The sequence below is a fragment of the Xiphophorus hellerii genome, chromosome 9, assembly GCF_003331165.1.
Source record: "Xiphophorus hellerii strain 12219 chromosome 9, Xiphophorus_hellerii-4.1, whole genome shotgun sequence".
NCBI classification, from domain to species: domain Eukaryota; kingdom Metazoa; phylum Chordata; class Actinopteri; order Cyprinodontiformes; family Poeciliidae; genus Xiphophorus; species Xiphophorus hellerii.
In genome coordinates this window covers 32,025,247-32,040,522 of record NC_045680.1, presented here as the reverse complement: position 1 = coordinate 32,040,522, position 15,276 = coordinate 32,025,247, and the positions used below count along the sequence as shown (strand labels likewise).

General features: G+C 46.3%; 2 protein-coding genes across 3 annotated transcripts; both read right to left on the bottom strand.

The window, feature by feature from the left end:
- Positions 1–409: 409 nt before the first annotated feature.
- On the bottom strand, positions 410–6,008 carry LOC116725809 (zinc transporter ZIP3). 2 transcript variants are annotated; one of them, XM_032572193.1, is made up of 3 exons: positions 5,896–6,008; positions 2,723–3,016; positions 410–1,846 (listed from the first exon to the last, which is right to left on the bottom strand). In XM_032572193.1, exons 2-3 carry the CDS (start codon positions 2,927–2,929, stop codon positions 1,139–1,141), a joined length of 915 nt encoding a protein of 304 aa, XP_032428084.1. In that variant the 5' UTR covers positions 2,930–3,016; positions 5,896–6,008; the 3' UTR covers positions 410–1,138. The 2 variants fall into 2 exon arrangements, with proteins under 2 accessions (XP_032428084.1, XP_032428083.1); XM_032572192.1 differs by lacking the exon at positions 5,896–6,008 and adding an exon at positions 4,841–4,941.
- Positions 6,009–6,034: 26 nt separating this feature from the next.
- sgta (small glutamine rich tetratricopeptide repeat co-chaperone alpha) lies at positions 6,035–12,631 on the bottom strand. Its single transcript, XM_032572180.1, has 12 exons — positions 12,495–12,631; positions 10,205–10,329; positions 10,018–10,121; positions 9,861–9,951; positions 9,668–9,767; positions 9,493–9,597; positions 8,540–8,675; positions 8,406–8,468; positions 7,237–7,274; positions 6,942–7,166; positions 6,744–6,867; positions 6,035–6,441 (listed from the first exon to the last, which is right to left on the bottom strand). The coding sequence occupies exons 2-11, from the start codon at positions 10,302–10,304 to the stop codon at positions 6,756–6,758; spliced, it is 1,074 nt and encodes a 357-aa protein (XP_032428071.1). The 5' UTR covers positions 10,305–10,329; positions 12,495–12,631; the 3' UTR covers positions 6,035–6,441; positions 6,744–6,755.
- Positions 12,632–15,276: the final 2,645 nt, after the last annotated feature.

Genomic DNA, 15,276 nt, shown 5'->3' with positions numbered 1-15,276 from the left:
TAAAGTAACTCTGTTACCTTCAATTGTTACAAAAATGCTATATATGTCAAATATGACTTTTACTTTCTGATTTAATATCTTGAAATTGGGCCTCTGTCTCTTTCTGAAGCTCCGCCTCCAGGAAGTCGTCCCAACATGCCTCCTCTATTAACCCTTTAACGTTTCTACCAGCGCTGCTCTGAGCAGCAGCTCCTATAATGAGCTCAGCAGCTGTTTGCTAATTGCTGCTGGCTAGTCTGAAGGAGTTGAGTGGGGAAGGAGCTTCACCTCGAAGGCGGGGCTAGGTCCAACCAGGTGTTTTTAACAGCTGGACGGTTGCCATGGAGATTAAAGGATTCCTCAAACATGAAAGAATCAAGGCAACACTCCAGGGAATAATAATGTAACATGATAAAAATATTAAAAACAGTTGATTTTACACGATACTGGCCCTTTAAATAAATCGGTTCAGTTCTGGACTCCAAGCTCCTGTTAAAACAATAAAACAAAACCACTAACTTTAATCTGAAAAACTTCAACAGATTGTTCTGCTAATCTCAACAGGATGAATGATTTCATCACACACCTCAACATGACCAGAGATCATCTCTGGATTAAACAGAATCTGACCGGACCTCCAGGTTCTGACAGATCGCACATCATAGTCTGGTTCTGATCCAATTACTTCACACTGCACAAATCAGCACCGATCAGAACTCAAACAGATCTACAGGAGGGACAACCGGAAGTGATGTCACACAGGGTGGAGGTCCTGGTTCTGATGGTGAGGGACCCTCAGTGGCTCTGTTCAGGTTCTGGTTCAGATATGGAACCAGTTCTGATCCATTCTGGTCAGAACCTGCAGAACGGTTCTGAGCCTGCCAGACGAGGTTCAGGGTCAAACATTCGATTCAATTAAAATGTTAATCTAGAACATTAATAAAACAGCAGAACATCTCGGGGTTCACCGCCCAGCGCCACCCGCAGGAGGCAGCAGGCACCGCGCCATCAATACCTGCAGGTCTTACAGTCAGGAGTCAAAGGTCAGGAATAGGGGTTCCCTCATGAGGTCTTTTATTCAAGTTGTAGTTCCTGCTCTCCACAGCGGTTGGAGAGAGCAGAGTGGCCCCGCCCCATCCTGCGGGCCCCGCCCCGGCCGTCACCACCTGACGAGCAGCAGCGCGGCGAGCGCGGCGTATCCCAGGACGAGGCAGAGCACCTTGAGCAGGCGGTCGTTCCTCTGCTCCAGCTCCGGACTCAGGACCTCCATGAAGGTGACGAAGAGGAAGGTCCCGGCGGCGAGGCCCTGCAGCAGCAGCGACGCCACGCCGGCCGCCAGCGTCCGCGCCGCCTCCACGCCCATCCCCGCCGCCGCGCCCAGCGGGATCGTCATGGCGACGGCGGCGGCCAGCTTGGCGGCGTCTTTCATGCCCAGCGCCGCCTTGGCCACGCTGACGCCCAGCGCGGCGGCGGCCAGTGTCTCGTGGACGGCCACGCCCAGCAGCAGGCCGCCCAGCTTGGAACCGTCCTCCTGCAGGCCCAGCGCCACGCCTTCGAACAGCGAGTGGGCCGACAGCGCCAGAACCAGGCCTGCCAGCCGCAGAGGCCCCGCCCCCGCCAGCTGGCCCGGTCCGAAGTGTCCGTGGCGATGGCCGCCGCCCAGGAAGGGGGCGTCGTACTCCGAGTCGCTGCCGGGTTCCGAGCCGCCGGCGTTGAACGTCTCCAGGGCGATGAAGGACGGCTTCTCCTTCCTGAAGGTCAGGACGGCCTGCTCAACAAACAGCGTGATGAAGAAGCCCACCATCATCATGGTCTCAGCCAGCGGGTAGTCGCTGCCCACCTGCAGCTGCTGCAGGACGCCGGCCGCCTGCAGGGGGAGGGGCCAAGGTTGATTTTTACCACTAAAATAACTATAATTAATCATATTTTCAAATTTACCAATATTTGTGGAACAAACACTGGAGAAAATAGTAAAGAAGCATGAAAGAGTCGAGGCAAAACTCCAGATGATTTTTGATGAGGATTATCTTCACATTATGAAGCAAAGGGGCCACGAGGAACTGTTCATTTACTGTATCTTTTATCATTTATTGTGAACATTTCTTATCATGACTAGAATTTTCATTTATTAACTGCATTAATGTTGTTAAAAAACAAAACTGGCTTTATTAGGAATGTTGCTGTGACGACTTCCTGAAGGCGGAGCTTCAGAAAGAGCAGGAGTTCTTAAAGGGACAGATGCCCAATTTCAAGGCGTTAAATATTGAAGTCATATTTGATATACATAGTATTTCTATTAGAGCTAAAGGTAAAATAGTTACTTGATAGTGCCTTAAAATGGCCCAACGTGCCTGGAAAACACCGTCCCTTTAAATATCTTACTGAAATCAGCTGCTTATGAAACCATTTTCTCCTAGCTGGTGTGTGTGTGTGTGTGTGTGTGTGTGTGTGCGTTTGTTTCTAATACCTTGTGGGGACCATTTTCCTGACATATACTACGACCCGCTGCTCCTTGTGGGGACCAGACTTCGGTCTGGTCCCCACAAGGGGAAACGTTGTTTTAGGGTCAGGGGTCAGATTTAGGACTAAGGTGTGAATTGAGTTTTGGTTAGGGTTAGGTATGTAATGGTTAGGGTAAAGGTAAGGTTTAGGCTGTAGAAATGAATGGAAGTCAATGGAAAGTCCCCGAAAAGATAGCTGCGCAAACGTGTGTGTGTGTGTGTGTGTGCGCGTGTGTGTGTACCTTGTCTCTGACGGCCGGCAGCAGAGCGTTGAAGCACGTTGCCAGGAACACGCCTCCTCCGAAGCAGTTGCCAAGCGCCAGGCCCCGATGGTAGCGCCCCGCCTTCTCGCTGTCGGCCAGCAGGAGGCGCACCGGCACCAGGATGCCGGCCAGCATCAGCGCGGACAGGCCCAGAAGGCCCAGCAGCTTCACCACCAGGAGCTGCATCCTGAGCTGCAGACGCTACCAGCAGCACAGTGACATCACTTCCTGTGTGGTGGGCGTGGAGGAGCTGCAGCGTCTCTACAGGTTAAACTGGTGGAGACACAAAGCAGCTGATTACTGGGTTATTCTGGGTCACAACCAGAACCAACGGGTCTAAACTGAAGCACAACCTCAAAGTTTCCATTAAATAATAAACAGAAAAATGTATTTATTCTTTACATTTTTAATACTGATTCACCTCAACACATAGAACATAGAAACAGGAAGTGATGTAATTCCTGCCCTTCATGTCCAAAATAGGAAGGAAGAAGTGAATCGACTACAGGAAATTCACCTTTCCTTGCTTTATTTATTTAAAGCTGCAGTATGTAACTTTTATAGGAAATATTTTCCATATTTCTTCAAACTGTCACCATGTTGTGACAGGTTGATATGAGCCAGATAATGTGTGAAAAGATCGTTGACTTCCACCCTCTCCGTGAGCTGCTTTCCGAAGAAATGCACCAAAAACATTTGGTGCAATCAGAGCCAGGAGGCAGGTCTTAGCACTGTCAATCAACTCATGTACTTGCTGCTCAATATGCTAATGGAGAAGAAACAACTTACTGTTACAGGAAAGCCATTTATCCGCCATCATTGTAACCATGCTAACTAGCCTAGTATCCAGGACAGGCTATGCTAGCCGCAGCTTAGCAGAGAACAAAGGGGGGAACAGCAGCACCTAGCAGAGAGTGATTGACAGCACTAAGATGCTCCTCCTGGCTCTGACTGGTTGTTTGTAGTTACCACTGGGAAAAAGCAGGCGGATCGGCGCAGCGTTGTACCGATCTGTCATAGTGAAGAGCTGAGATAAAAAACAAAGCTCTCAATTTATCGGTCAATCTACGTTCCTACGCTCATCTATGGTCATGAAAAGAATGAGGCCACAGATACAAGCGAAATTGGTTTTCCCCGTAGGGTGTCTGGGCTCGCCCTTAGAGATACGGTGAGAAATTCGGACTGCTGAACTCTTAACTGGACTGCACTCAAAAACTGGTCTCCACTTCATACCTTGCACATGTACAGAGCTAAATAACTTCTATTTTACTGTCAGTCCTGCACTTTATATTTTATATTTATATTTATATTCATATTTTATACTCTATTTTATTTTACTCACAACATTGGAACCTCAAACATTGTCCTGAGCCGTATGCAACGAAATTTCGTTCTGTATACACCCTGTGCATGCAAAATGACAACAAAGTCAGTCTAAGTCTAAGGAACAATTGTGCAACTGTGAGATGCGTTGAGGCCGTTACCAGGGTACTTATAAGGTAATGGCCTTATTTACAGAACAAAAGCACCTGCTAGATAAAATCCTTCAGGTCAATCGACCCATCTCTGGGCTCCAAAGGTAGAAATGTCAAATGACCTTTCTCTGGTACTTCGTGTGTTAATCCCGAGTTAGCCTGTTTTTTTTTTTCTCTGATTTATTCATATTTCCTGGTTTCTTCCTGATTTATTCCCAGCAGGAGTGTTCAGTAGCTTTGAGCTGTCACTTTCTGCTCCGGGTCCAGGTCTAATGTTTCTGAACAGAACCAGCCCAGAACCTACTGGTTACATTTCTGTTCTTTATTTCCTGTCAGCAGCAGGTTCTGGTCCAAATGAGCAGGTTCTGGTGAATTAGCATCTGGTGCTGGTTCAGCGCTCTTCGGTCCAGAAAAAAGTCCAGATTAATTAAAAGCGTCACAACAACCTACTTCCGGTAAGCTGTCCTGCTAACAGTAGCTAGCTAAAGCAGCCAACTGGGCAGGCCCGGAACCGGTCCGCTGGGTTAGAATAGCTGTTCTGGACCAAGTTACTGAAGGTCACGGAGCATCTTTAGAACCACAGGAACCGGCTCCACCCCAAACAGAACCACACCGTGTTTACCTGCTCGAACATCTGTCCTCTGCTCTGGCAGGTGCATCAAAACACTTCCGTTTCAGCGTCAGACTCAACGTGCACACTGATTGGTGGGTTCCTAGTGACGTAGAACCCCGCTCTAAAGCGGTTTTTTTCCTGTATTTACGCCTAAAAACGTAAATGGGTGTTTTGACGGTCATTTTGTTCCAGCTTTTGTTATTAAAGCAGAACTGGAAGTTTTTACTTCAACATTTTTATTAAAACCTTTTTTCTCTTTTACAAACATTTACAATCAAATGCTTGGCCTCTTCTTGCCGGATCCTGAAATGGTTCTTTCAGTTGGAACATTTTCTGCAACAAGCTCCTGCGGTTTTGATGCAAAGCGATGAAACCAAGACAAAGACTTCAGAACATCTGCTCCTCTTGTAACAGTAAACTGTCTGCTGATTAGGCAGATTTAACTTAAATGGAAAATACGTTTTAAATGTTGGTTTTCAAAATATGTTTGAAATACTTTGAAGGAAATGCTGTAACCCTGATGTCCTGCCAACACACCGGCTAGTCAAACTCCAGAGGAGTCTTGCCTTGTTTCCACTGAGCAGTACGGATCGGTTCGGAACCGAACCAAACAGAACCGCTGAGCGGAAACACGGCATTCAGAATCCTCCAGCTGGGTCAGACAGAAACCAAGAGGAACAATCATCATCTGTTGTTCAGATCCCTGCTGATCCACCTCCTTGGCTTTTGCAGCTCCTCTTTAATAAACTGTTCATACATTCAGGAACCAGGCAGAAACAATCTGCTGCTCATCCAGAGACCTGCGTTCTGCTTCCTGTTCTGATGCTGAACGTCCTCGTTCTCCACAGGTCTGCATTTTAACTTCATTTTACTTTACATTTTATTTGAGCTGTTGAAATGTCAATCGGCTGCTTCCGGTTGTAAATATCTCCATTGTTGCCATGGTTACGCATTATAGCAACTGCCCAAAAGAAAAGAGCAACGACATACTTCTAAGTTTTGAGGCGATGAAACAACAAACAGAAATCTATATTTCATGAAGTCCTTCTTCTGTCTGAACCAACCTGCAGGTTCGCTCCAGATCTTTAAACTCCTCCATCATGGCTTCCAGCAGTCATCACCAAACCAGGAGGGAGACGCTGAAACCTTCGGCCTGTTCGGTTACCATGGAAACAACAAGCAGACCGCAGACAAGAAGAGGAGTAAAATGGTGAGATGCTCTTTTTAATACAGGTGTCAAACAGCCTGGCTCCTGCAGCTCCAGGTGGAGGAGCCGCTCTCATTTACAGCGGAGCTCAAACTGCCTCTCAGCCAGCCAGAGACCCAGAAACAGGCAGAGATGCTTCTTCAGATACAGTCTGCTGCTTTCAGAGGAAATGAAACACATTTGAAGCTGTGGAAGGTGTGATGGTGGAAAACGCTGCCCTGCAGAGACACACAGAGCTGCAGGAGCAGAGAGGGGTTGGTGTTCCTGAACAAAGCCGACACTCGCTCATGCTGCCATTACACAGTTATTGGAAAACAAAACATTTCCTTAAAGTCCTTTGGGTTTTACAGTCCAATCAGAAAGGAAATCAAACCAGATGCTGCCTCCACCAAACCTGTCCAACCTGGAAGAGACAGAGAGAATCAGACCATCACATCCATACCAGCAGCAGGAATCTGGGTTATTTAGAGAGAAACAATAGAATTAATGTTTTGCCTTTTTATGTATTCATCAAATGTCAGTTTCAAACTTACTAAGTAAATCTGTAGCTTCAAAATAAACTGCAAGTTAAATAGTTAGCTTGTATGGCAGCAGTAAAACTGAAGCTTGGTGGTGGCACCATCATGATGTGGGACTGAATAATTCAAAGTAATTAAATCTTAAGGGTCAGTAATAATAATCTGATCAGTAATAATCAATGCGTACCGTTCAGAAGCGTCACTGCTGCTCCTCGTTCCCGGCGCTGGGCGTCCGGTTGCGGATCTGACTCCTCAGCTGTTCGATGAGTTCGGGGTTCTGCTGCTGCATCTGCTGGGCGAACTGCTGCCCCCTGCAGGCCGAGCAACAGACTGCAGTCAACAACAGTGCCGACCTTCAGGCCTGACTGAAGGAGCAGGAACTCACGCCTGGATGAGGCCGGACAGATCCGCGGGTCCCTGAGCTGCTGAGGCTCCGCCCACTCCTCCTCCTACTCCTCCTCCTCCTCCTCTTCCTCCTCCTCCACCACCTCCACCTCCTACTCCTCCTCCTCCTACTCCCGCTCCAGCACCGCCACCGACCCCCCCGCTGCCGCCGACCCCCCCGCCTCCTCCAGTCGCTCCGTACGCGCCTGACATCATCCCGGACATCCTGAGAGAAACCATGGAAACGGATCAGGGGTGGAGAGGAGGAGGAGGAGGGATGAAGGTGAGAAACTTACAGCTGCTGAACCTGAGGGTTGTTCATGAGGGTCGACGCCTGCAGAGAGAGCAGCATCAGTCAACACATCACACCATTCAAGGTCAGTTCAATGGCACTGACAGAAATTCATAAACTGATGTCATGTGAGCCAACATGGAGCTGGCTCTGTTTTCATCCTGATGAAGGCTGAAGCACTCCCATTTCCACAGCTCATCATCATCTTCCTCGCTTTAAAAGGAAACCAGTCTCATCTTTTTGACATGAGAAATATCCGAGTATTTCAGAATCAGGAAATCAGCTCTAAAGATATTTTCAGTGGATCTTCCTGCCGCGTGTTCAGACTGATCTGGTCCAGGATCAGGAATATTCCCCATGGTGGATCATCTTGTTACCGGAAGATAAACCAGAGCGCAGCCTGTTGAAGGTGGCGTTAGCCAATCAGACCAAACAGCTGCCATGATGGACCAGGAAGTCCAGTGGATGTTGGAGAACAGCCAGAGAAAAATTTGGATAATTTTTTCTGTTAACAAAGTTCCCAAACTGTTGCCATGGTTTCTTAGCAGTCGGCCATGTTTGTTTACTCTGAACTCACGTGTGATCTTGAGAGGTTTTGTAAGATTTCTGAAATCTTAATGTTGGTGTGGTGTGACTCTATGTGGCTCAGATTTATTATCGTTGATTCGGCCGGGAGGAGGAAGAGTTCTCCAGTGTGTGAACCAGACAGCAGCTGTTTTTTCCTCCTTCCCTCAGATTATGAACGCCGAGCATCGACATGGTCCCAAGCTTCAACCACTGTGAAATCCTTCATCCTCGTCATCAACAGGCTGCAGCTCTGAACTCCTCGTCTTGCACTCTTCAGCTGGAATTCATTTTTACTGCTTTTCTCAGCGTTTTTACATTTCCCTCCATCCCTGCAGTTCAGCGCCGACCCACTAGAGGCAGTCACAGAAACGGTTCTGTGTGTTACATTATTCTACCTTTCCAAGAACAATTCAAACACTTCCCAATGAGCGAGTCAGAATGGCTGAACTCATCTTGTTTTTCAGATGTAAAGCGTCATAACGCTCCAGAATCCAGACCAGATCCGGCCAGAACCAGCTGACCCTATAAGGTCTTCCTGCTCTCATGCATGCAGACGATCAGCTGATCATTTCTTTCCTTCTGTGCGTTCGGTCCGTCAGAGCTCACCATGTTCATGAAGCCGGGGTTGCTAAGCAACCCAGCCAGGTCGATTCCTCCCAGACCCGCCGACTGAAACAGAAGAAGAAGAAGAATGAAGCAGAGACAAAACCAGCCCAGGTCGGACCCGGTCCGGTTCTTACCGGGCTGGACGTCTCCATCTTCTCCTCGGCGATCTTCATGTTGGTCTTGTAGGTGTCATTATCCGGGTCGAGCTCCAGAGCCTTCCGGTAGTAACCCACTGCCTCTGTGTGCTTATTGAGGCTGGCCAGCGCCAAACTGACACCAGAACCAGAACCAGAGAGAGAGAGAGGGGCGAGTCAGGAGGAAGAAACATGGCTGAGGAGGCGGAGCTTCAAACTGAGCGGAAATTATCTGAAACATCTGAATGTTTGGACGGATCAAAGTGGTTCTGAGGAAGAACTCCTGGCTTCAACCGACCAGAGTTTCCTCCAGTGGATCATCAGCCTGATGGGCCGCCAGGCTTTACTTGATGTTCTGTCTGTGCTGTAACTTGATCAAGTTTATGTAAATGAGCCCCAAACCCAGCCACGTGTTATTCCTCAATAGTTCTGAATTCAACTGAATCAATAACCAGAAAATTTAAATATGGCGCCAAGCTGCTGACATTATTAAACAAAGAAAACTAATACAAAAAATTATTTTGTACCCAAAGAATATTTAGTTAAGCATACAAAGACTTATTGTCAATTTTAGGTCATTTTTCTTTAAATTTATTTGACTTTTATATGTGACCGTGGCCAACCTCCGGTGTTGGGGGGCCTGAACTGGAATCTCATTCACACAGCGCTCTTCCTGCTAAAATATCAGCACCACTAAGAGTTTCGATACAGATTTGGTGGAACCTGGGAGAAGGGGCGGGGCTTAATTATTCAAACTTAAAACCAATGAGTGATAGTTGGTCATTATGTGCTGGGATGTATAGATGAACAAACTGAGCTCAAACAGAAAGATTCAAATCATAGCATCAGATTGTTGTCATGAGATTTAGTTTTTGCACTTTTACAAAGTAAACTATCCGGCTGCTTCAAAGCTTAGATTGAAATATGAATGTAGATGTTTCTGTTGGTCTCACCCCATCCGGCCGTACGCCTTGCTGTAGTTCGGGTCGATCCTGATGGCCCGTTCACAGTCCTGCACGGCGCCGGCGTAGTTCCCCAGCTTGCTGTATGCCGCAGCCCTGAAACCACAGCAGGACATGGGTCAGAACCGGGCGGCTGGAGGTCCGGCTGGACCGGGTTCTGGCCCACCTGTTGCAGTAGTAGACGGCGTTCTGAGGGTTCAGGGCGATGGCCTTGGAGTAGAACTCCACAGCTGCTGCAAAGTTTTCCACCTTCATCTGGTCGTTCCCTGCAGAGCAGAAAACACAAGAAAACAGATCCGCATGAGACAGATCCTCCAGAACCAACCTGAACCAGAACCACAACCACAACCTGAGCCCACCATCAGTTTTCAGCCGCTCCGCCTCGGCTTTCTGCTCTTCTGTTGGAGAACTCGGCGCTGTGTTGTTGTTGGCATGGGACTCGGCTGGGAACTGGAAGACACAGAACCATCAGAACCATCAGGTTCCTCTGGACTTCCTCCAGCAGCAGGAACTGACCTTGGCCGTGACCGAGGCGAAGATCTCTGGTAGCGTCATGGGAACAGCCAGACTCTGGTCGTCCGTAGAAACGTCAAAAGCCGTCTCCAGACATTGGACTGCAACTAGAAGACAACATGGAGATGTCAGACAGCAGACCCGGAGCAGAACCGGTCTGGACCTGATTCCGGCTGTGCTCAGGACTCACCCTCCAGGCTCTCCTGGGCGTCGGAGGTCAGGTCTCCGGCCTGCAGCTGGTCATGGAGGAACTGGATGATGGAGAAGGCGAGGCGCTTGCTGTCCGTCATGGTGGACGGTCTGTTGGAGCCACACCTGGACAGGGGACAGAGGACGCGCCTTCATCACAGGACTAATGGGTTAGTTCACTGGTGTGGATCGAGCTGATCCAAACGGGAACATGTCTCCATGGAAACAGCAGGGTTTTTTTGTAAATGTTGCCTTGCTGGCACAACCTCTAACCTGACCTATGACCCCAAACAGAAAAACAATCACAGACTCCCATGTTGGAGCTGCAACTGAAGAAAATTCTAGAAAGGATCTGACCTGCGCTTTCTGCCCGACTTCCTGACGAGAGCATAGCAGGCAGATTGGCAGCTGCAGAAAATCATCTGTCTTCAGTCAGATTCCTCTACAGATTTGTTGCAAAACTGACTGCTACAGGAGATCACCATCAACAACTCTGATGATATTTAATTTCCTGGTTATGTCTAGCACCACCTACAGGCGAGGGGGCGTAACTACAGCAGTGTTTCTGTGTGGACGGGGCCTCATGTGGATGAGGATCTCTGAAGCTAAGCCCAATGAGAAATCAAGTGACCATTTCTCATGATCATAAAAAACACAGAACATTTAATCAAGGACTCGCTAAGAATTCCCACCGTGTTCTGTCTTTAAACGCATCAGTATTCAAATCACAACCTCCATCACCAGTGATGTCATCACTTTTAAGTAATCAGTCTATGATAACTAATTACTTAATTAACTCCGCGGTTAGCTAACCCATGCTATTTCTACGAGCTTGGATCTCCTGGTAAATAATTTATTTAGCTTCTGTAAACCAAATTCATGCAGAAGTTGTAGGTTAATGTTGAGTGGTTGTAGGATTCAGGTCCAATGTAGGTCAACAATTCGTGTTTGGACACCAACCATGTGGGGGAACAGTCCCAGCTCACTGTGGCTGTACGGCTGGGGAGGTTACATTTCATTTATGTAGCTATTTTTTTTTATTTAGCATGAAAGTCCCATTGAATAAACATATTTTCTGTCCGGGACTCGGCACTGAGCTAGCTGCTAACAACATTAGCATTCTGAGGACAACAAAGCTAAGGCATAGAAATAATATATCTTACCTTACATATGAATGCTTGTCTTTCTTAGTAACTGTCCAGTAAAATATCTGAAAATAAAATTTAAACGATGCGATCCTTGTCTGTTAGAAACTCGGCGCTGCAAACTGGCATTGTTAGTTTCTGCACCTCCTGTTTTTAACTGTAGATCGTTGATCCACTCTCCTCCTCTTTTTTCGGTAAGTTCTTTAAAATTAACTCCCTTGTGACCCACTACATTCGAAACACGAAAATAACGTTTATCTTTCTCTCTATCAGAACGGTTGGAACAACCGTACAGGACTCAGACTTTAGACATTTTGATGCTGGATCAACAGAAATAAATGGGCTGCATTTACTTCCGGCCCTCCATCTGCATTGGGTGACGTCGGTGCTACGTCATCTGAAACCCAGCAATTTAATGTCAAAACAGCAGATTTTATCTAAAGGAGAATTACGACAGATCAGTGGGGAGAGAAATCATCTTCCAACTGAAAGGTTGTGGGTTTGATTCCAGCTTTACGTTGATCTGCCTCAGAGCAAGGCACTAAGGCGCTCAGTCTGCTGGGATTTAAAAGCGGCTGTTTCATCAAGTTTCTGACTCTCGGTGGGTTTATTTGATATTTTTATTCTGTTTCCGTGGGTTGTTCTGAGTGGGCTCCACGCCACGCACATCGATTAGCCGTAAGAATGTTCTGGCACCACCGGACCCGGGATCAGCATCTGGTCCCAGCTAATGATCCAGAACCAGTTGCTGGCTCTGAGCTGAAGCAGAACCGACACCCGCAGGTGTCTCGGTTCTGAAGGAGTTCGGTACTGAGCCAGACCCAGTTTCCAGGTTGGCTAACCTTCTTCTATAAGCTGGAGCCTCTAGATGTGAACATCCGAAAACTTCCAGAGCCTCTAATACGCGCCGAACCGAGCAGCAGGTCCAGATGTCTGAACCGGAGGAGGAAATGGATTCTTAGTTCGGCGCAGTTTTCTGTCCCGCGGAGTTTTTATTGTTTTTAGGTGGAGTTCGGCGCGAACGCCAGCTCACGGTGCTATCGCCCCCAAAGTTAACGGTCCCATCAAAGTTCTGGTTCTGCCGTCAAACTAACACGGTTCTGGTTCCGGTTCAGAGCCAGAAAGACATCTGCGGGTGGTTCCTACCTGGTGTCTCCGGGAATCAGGTGAAAAACCGCCAGGTAATCCCGACGTCAGCCGCGCTGAGTAACCTCGCTATGCTAGCTAGCTCTGGAGCTGCCGCGGAGAGATGACGTCAACTGGAAGCGCCGTGACGTAGCGGTTTAAAAATCACCCAGAGACGTAAATATTTTAATTAAAAAAACAAACCCTGTGATAGACTGGCGAACTGCCCGGAACGTTAGCTGAAGATAGGCACCAGCATTTAATTAATTAATTTTTTAACTTTTTTATTATTTTTATTTACTATTTAAATTATAAGCTTTAAACAAACACAAGTTAAATCATTTTATACCAAAGACTGTAAAATGTTCTGTTCTCCAGAACCACAAGGTTCTGCAGTTACTAATACACAAGAAGCACAAGCCTTTAAAAAACTGGCTGCTCATCCAAGGTGATTCATAGAAAGTTTAGTGGAAGGAAAAAGTATGGAGGGAAAAGGTGCACAAACAACTATCCTTGTTTTAAAGCATCCCTGGACCCGACAGGTCAAGGCCAACCATGAGCTGTTTCTCTTGAAGTTCTTGAAGGGCTGAACCCGAGACATTAAGGACATTCAACCCGAGTCTCATCATCCAGAACCTCCAGTAGAACCCTCAGGTCCGAGAGCTGTAGGCCCGTTCTGGTTCTGATCCAGAGAAACAATATCCTTCACTTTACACATAACTACCTCAGATGTTTCACCTTATTGGCAGAACATTATGACCACTGATGTCTGGATCATTAAGCTCCAATATTACAACAACATTGAAAAAGTATTTCACATCCAAGAGATAACAAAAAACAGCAAATGATAAAAACCTGAAATAAGAAAAAATATAAATACATTTAAATTGTACATATTACAAATATTTCTTCGTCTTTATTGTTTTTTGTTGTTCTCTGAATCTGAGAATGTATCAAGATACTATTTGACATCTATAATAAAGAGGTCAAAAATTGATTTCCTTTGCATCATTTTTGATTGATAAGATTGATAAGAAATATGGAAGAGGAATTTTTCAACTTTTCAAATCTGTGATAAACATTTTCAGAATAAAGAGGGGAAATCTAATTATTGTAAATGCTTTGAAGCCTTTTTATTTAGTTTAAAATAAAAAGTCAGCACTGTCCCTTTAATGAGTCACATTTACATACAATTCAACAAATTCTGATCAAATCAATAACTAAAAGCCCCTTTTTGTAAAGTTCGGGATGTTTAGCTATAACAACTTGTTTTGAGTAGGAGATTCGCTCCGCTTGTGCCTTCTGAGCTCCCGTAGTTCCCTTTCCTTTTCCTGCTGCTGAGAGGTGAGTTCAATATGGAGCCTCCGCTGCTCCTCCTCTGTTTTCTTTCTAAGTGTCTCCATTTATCTTCTAGCAATCACTCTGAAATGTTCACGGTTTGCTTTATTATCTAGTCGGGGCGGCTCATTTCCCATTTTAACGGTAAATATCAGTTTTATTAGCGGTTTTTGTGGAGCCAGTTTAAACGACATTTAACGCAAAGCCCCCTGGTGGCACGTCGCGCTACTACATGTATAATGTAAGAAAAATGTAAATATTATATTTTAATATTATTGATCTCTGTTTTAGTAATATACGTTTTATACAAATGAATGGAGTCATTGTTAATTATATTGTATTTTAGAATTGAGCAGTAATTGAGTTAGAGACGTTGATCAGGTGTAGAAATTGAGACAGGCCCTGTGATCTGTGGTGTTTGACCTTAATGACCGCTTTTAAGAGTCTGAGGACACCAACCTGTGAAGCCTTGGAGTGGCTGCATCATGCTGTGGGGCTGCTTCACAGCAGGAACGACAGCATAGATGCTACCGTGAGGAAAGACCATTCGGCGAATGATTGAATCCACATCTAAAGACATCAGCCAGGAAGCTGAAGGTTGGACACAGATGTGTCTTCTAAAGAGGACAGTGTCCCTCAGTGACTCACCAGATTAACTACAGTGTGGCTGAAGCTGTGGTTGTGGTCCCTCAGGAGGACAGTCCTCAGAGTTTAGAGGTCAGCGCGTCACTTCTCTGCTTTCTGGAGGCTCCAGAAGTCCAGCTGTCTTCAGGATGTTAGATGTTTCTGCTAAATGTCCTCCTTATGAACACGAGGTCCGATACCAGGAGTTTAATAATCCAGACATCAGGTGAAACGTGTGAGGTGGATACCTGTAAAGTCCTCTAGACGGAGGCGTTGCTCTGTCCATGTTGATGTAAAAGTGAGCTTCTGTCTGTTTGTCCCTGCAGGGATGCCGTAGTTCCTGCAGGACGCCACTTTTCTTCCAGGTTCGTCCTCATGGTGAAGAAGGTGAGCAAAGATCCAGAAGTTTACATAAACCCAGTAAAAGACGCAAAAAGTTAAATCAGAACAAAATTTTCTTGTTTTAGATCAGAATCAACAAAATGATTTATTTTTGTAAATGTCAGAAAATGAAGTGAGAACATTTATTTGTACGTTTGCATAAATCTCCTCAGTATTTGTCTGATGTGGGTCAAATATTTTGGGTTGTCTTCCACAAACCTCTGATAGGTTAACTGACACTGAGTTAGTTAGCCGTTTACCTCTGGATGTATTTTAATGATGCACCTGGAAAACTCTGCTTCCTGGTTCGACTCAGTGGGAAATTCAGCAAAAATCAGCCCACACATTACATGGTTACATTTTTACAAAACAACATTTTTTTACTTGTATCATCTTATCTGTGAAGAATCAGGGTGGAACCGTCACAGCATGATGGGAAGCTGCGAGAGGAACTGGAGAA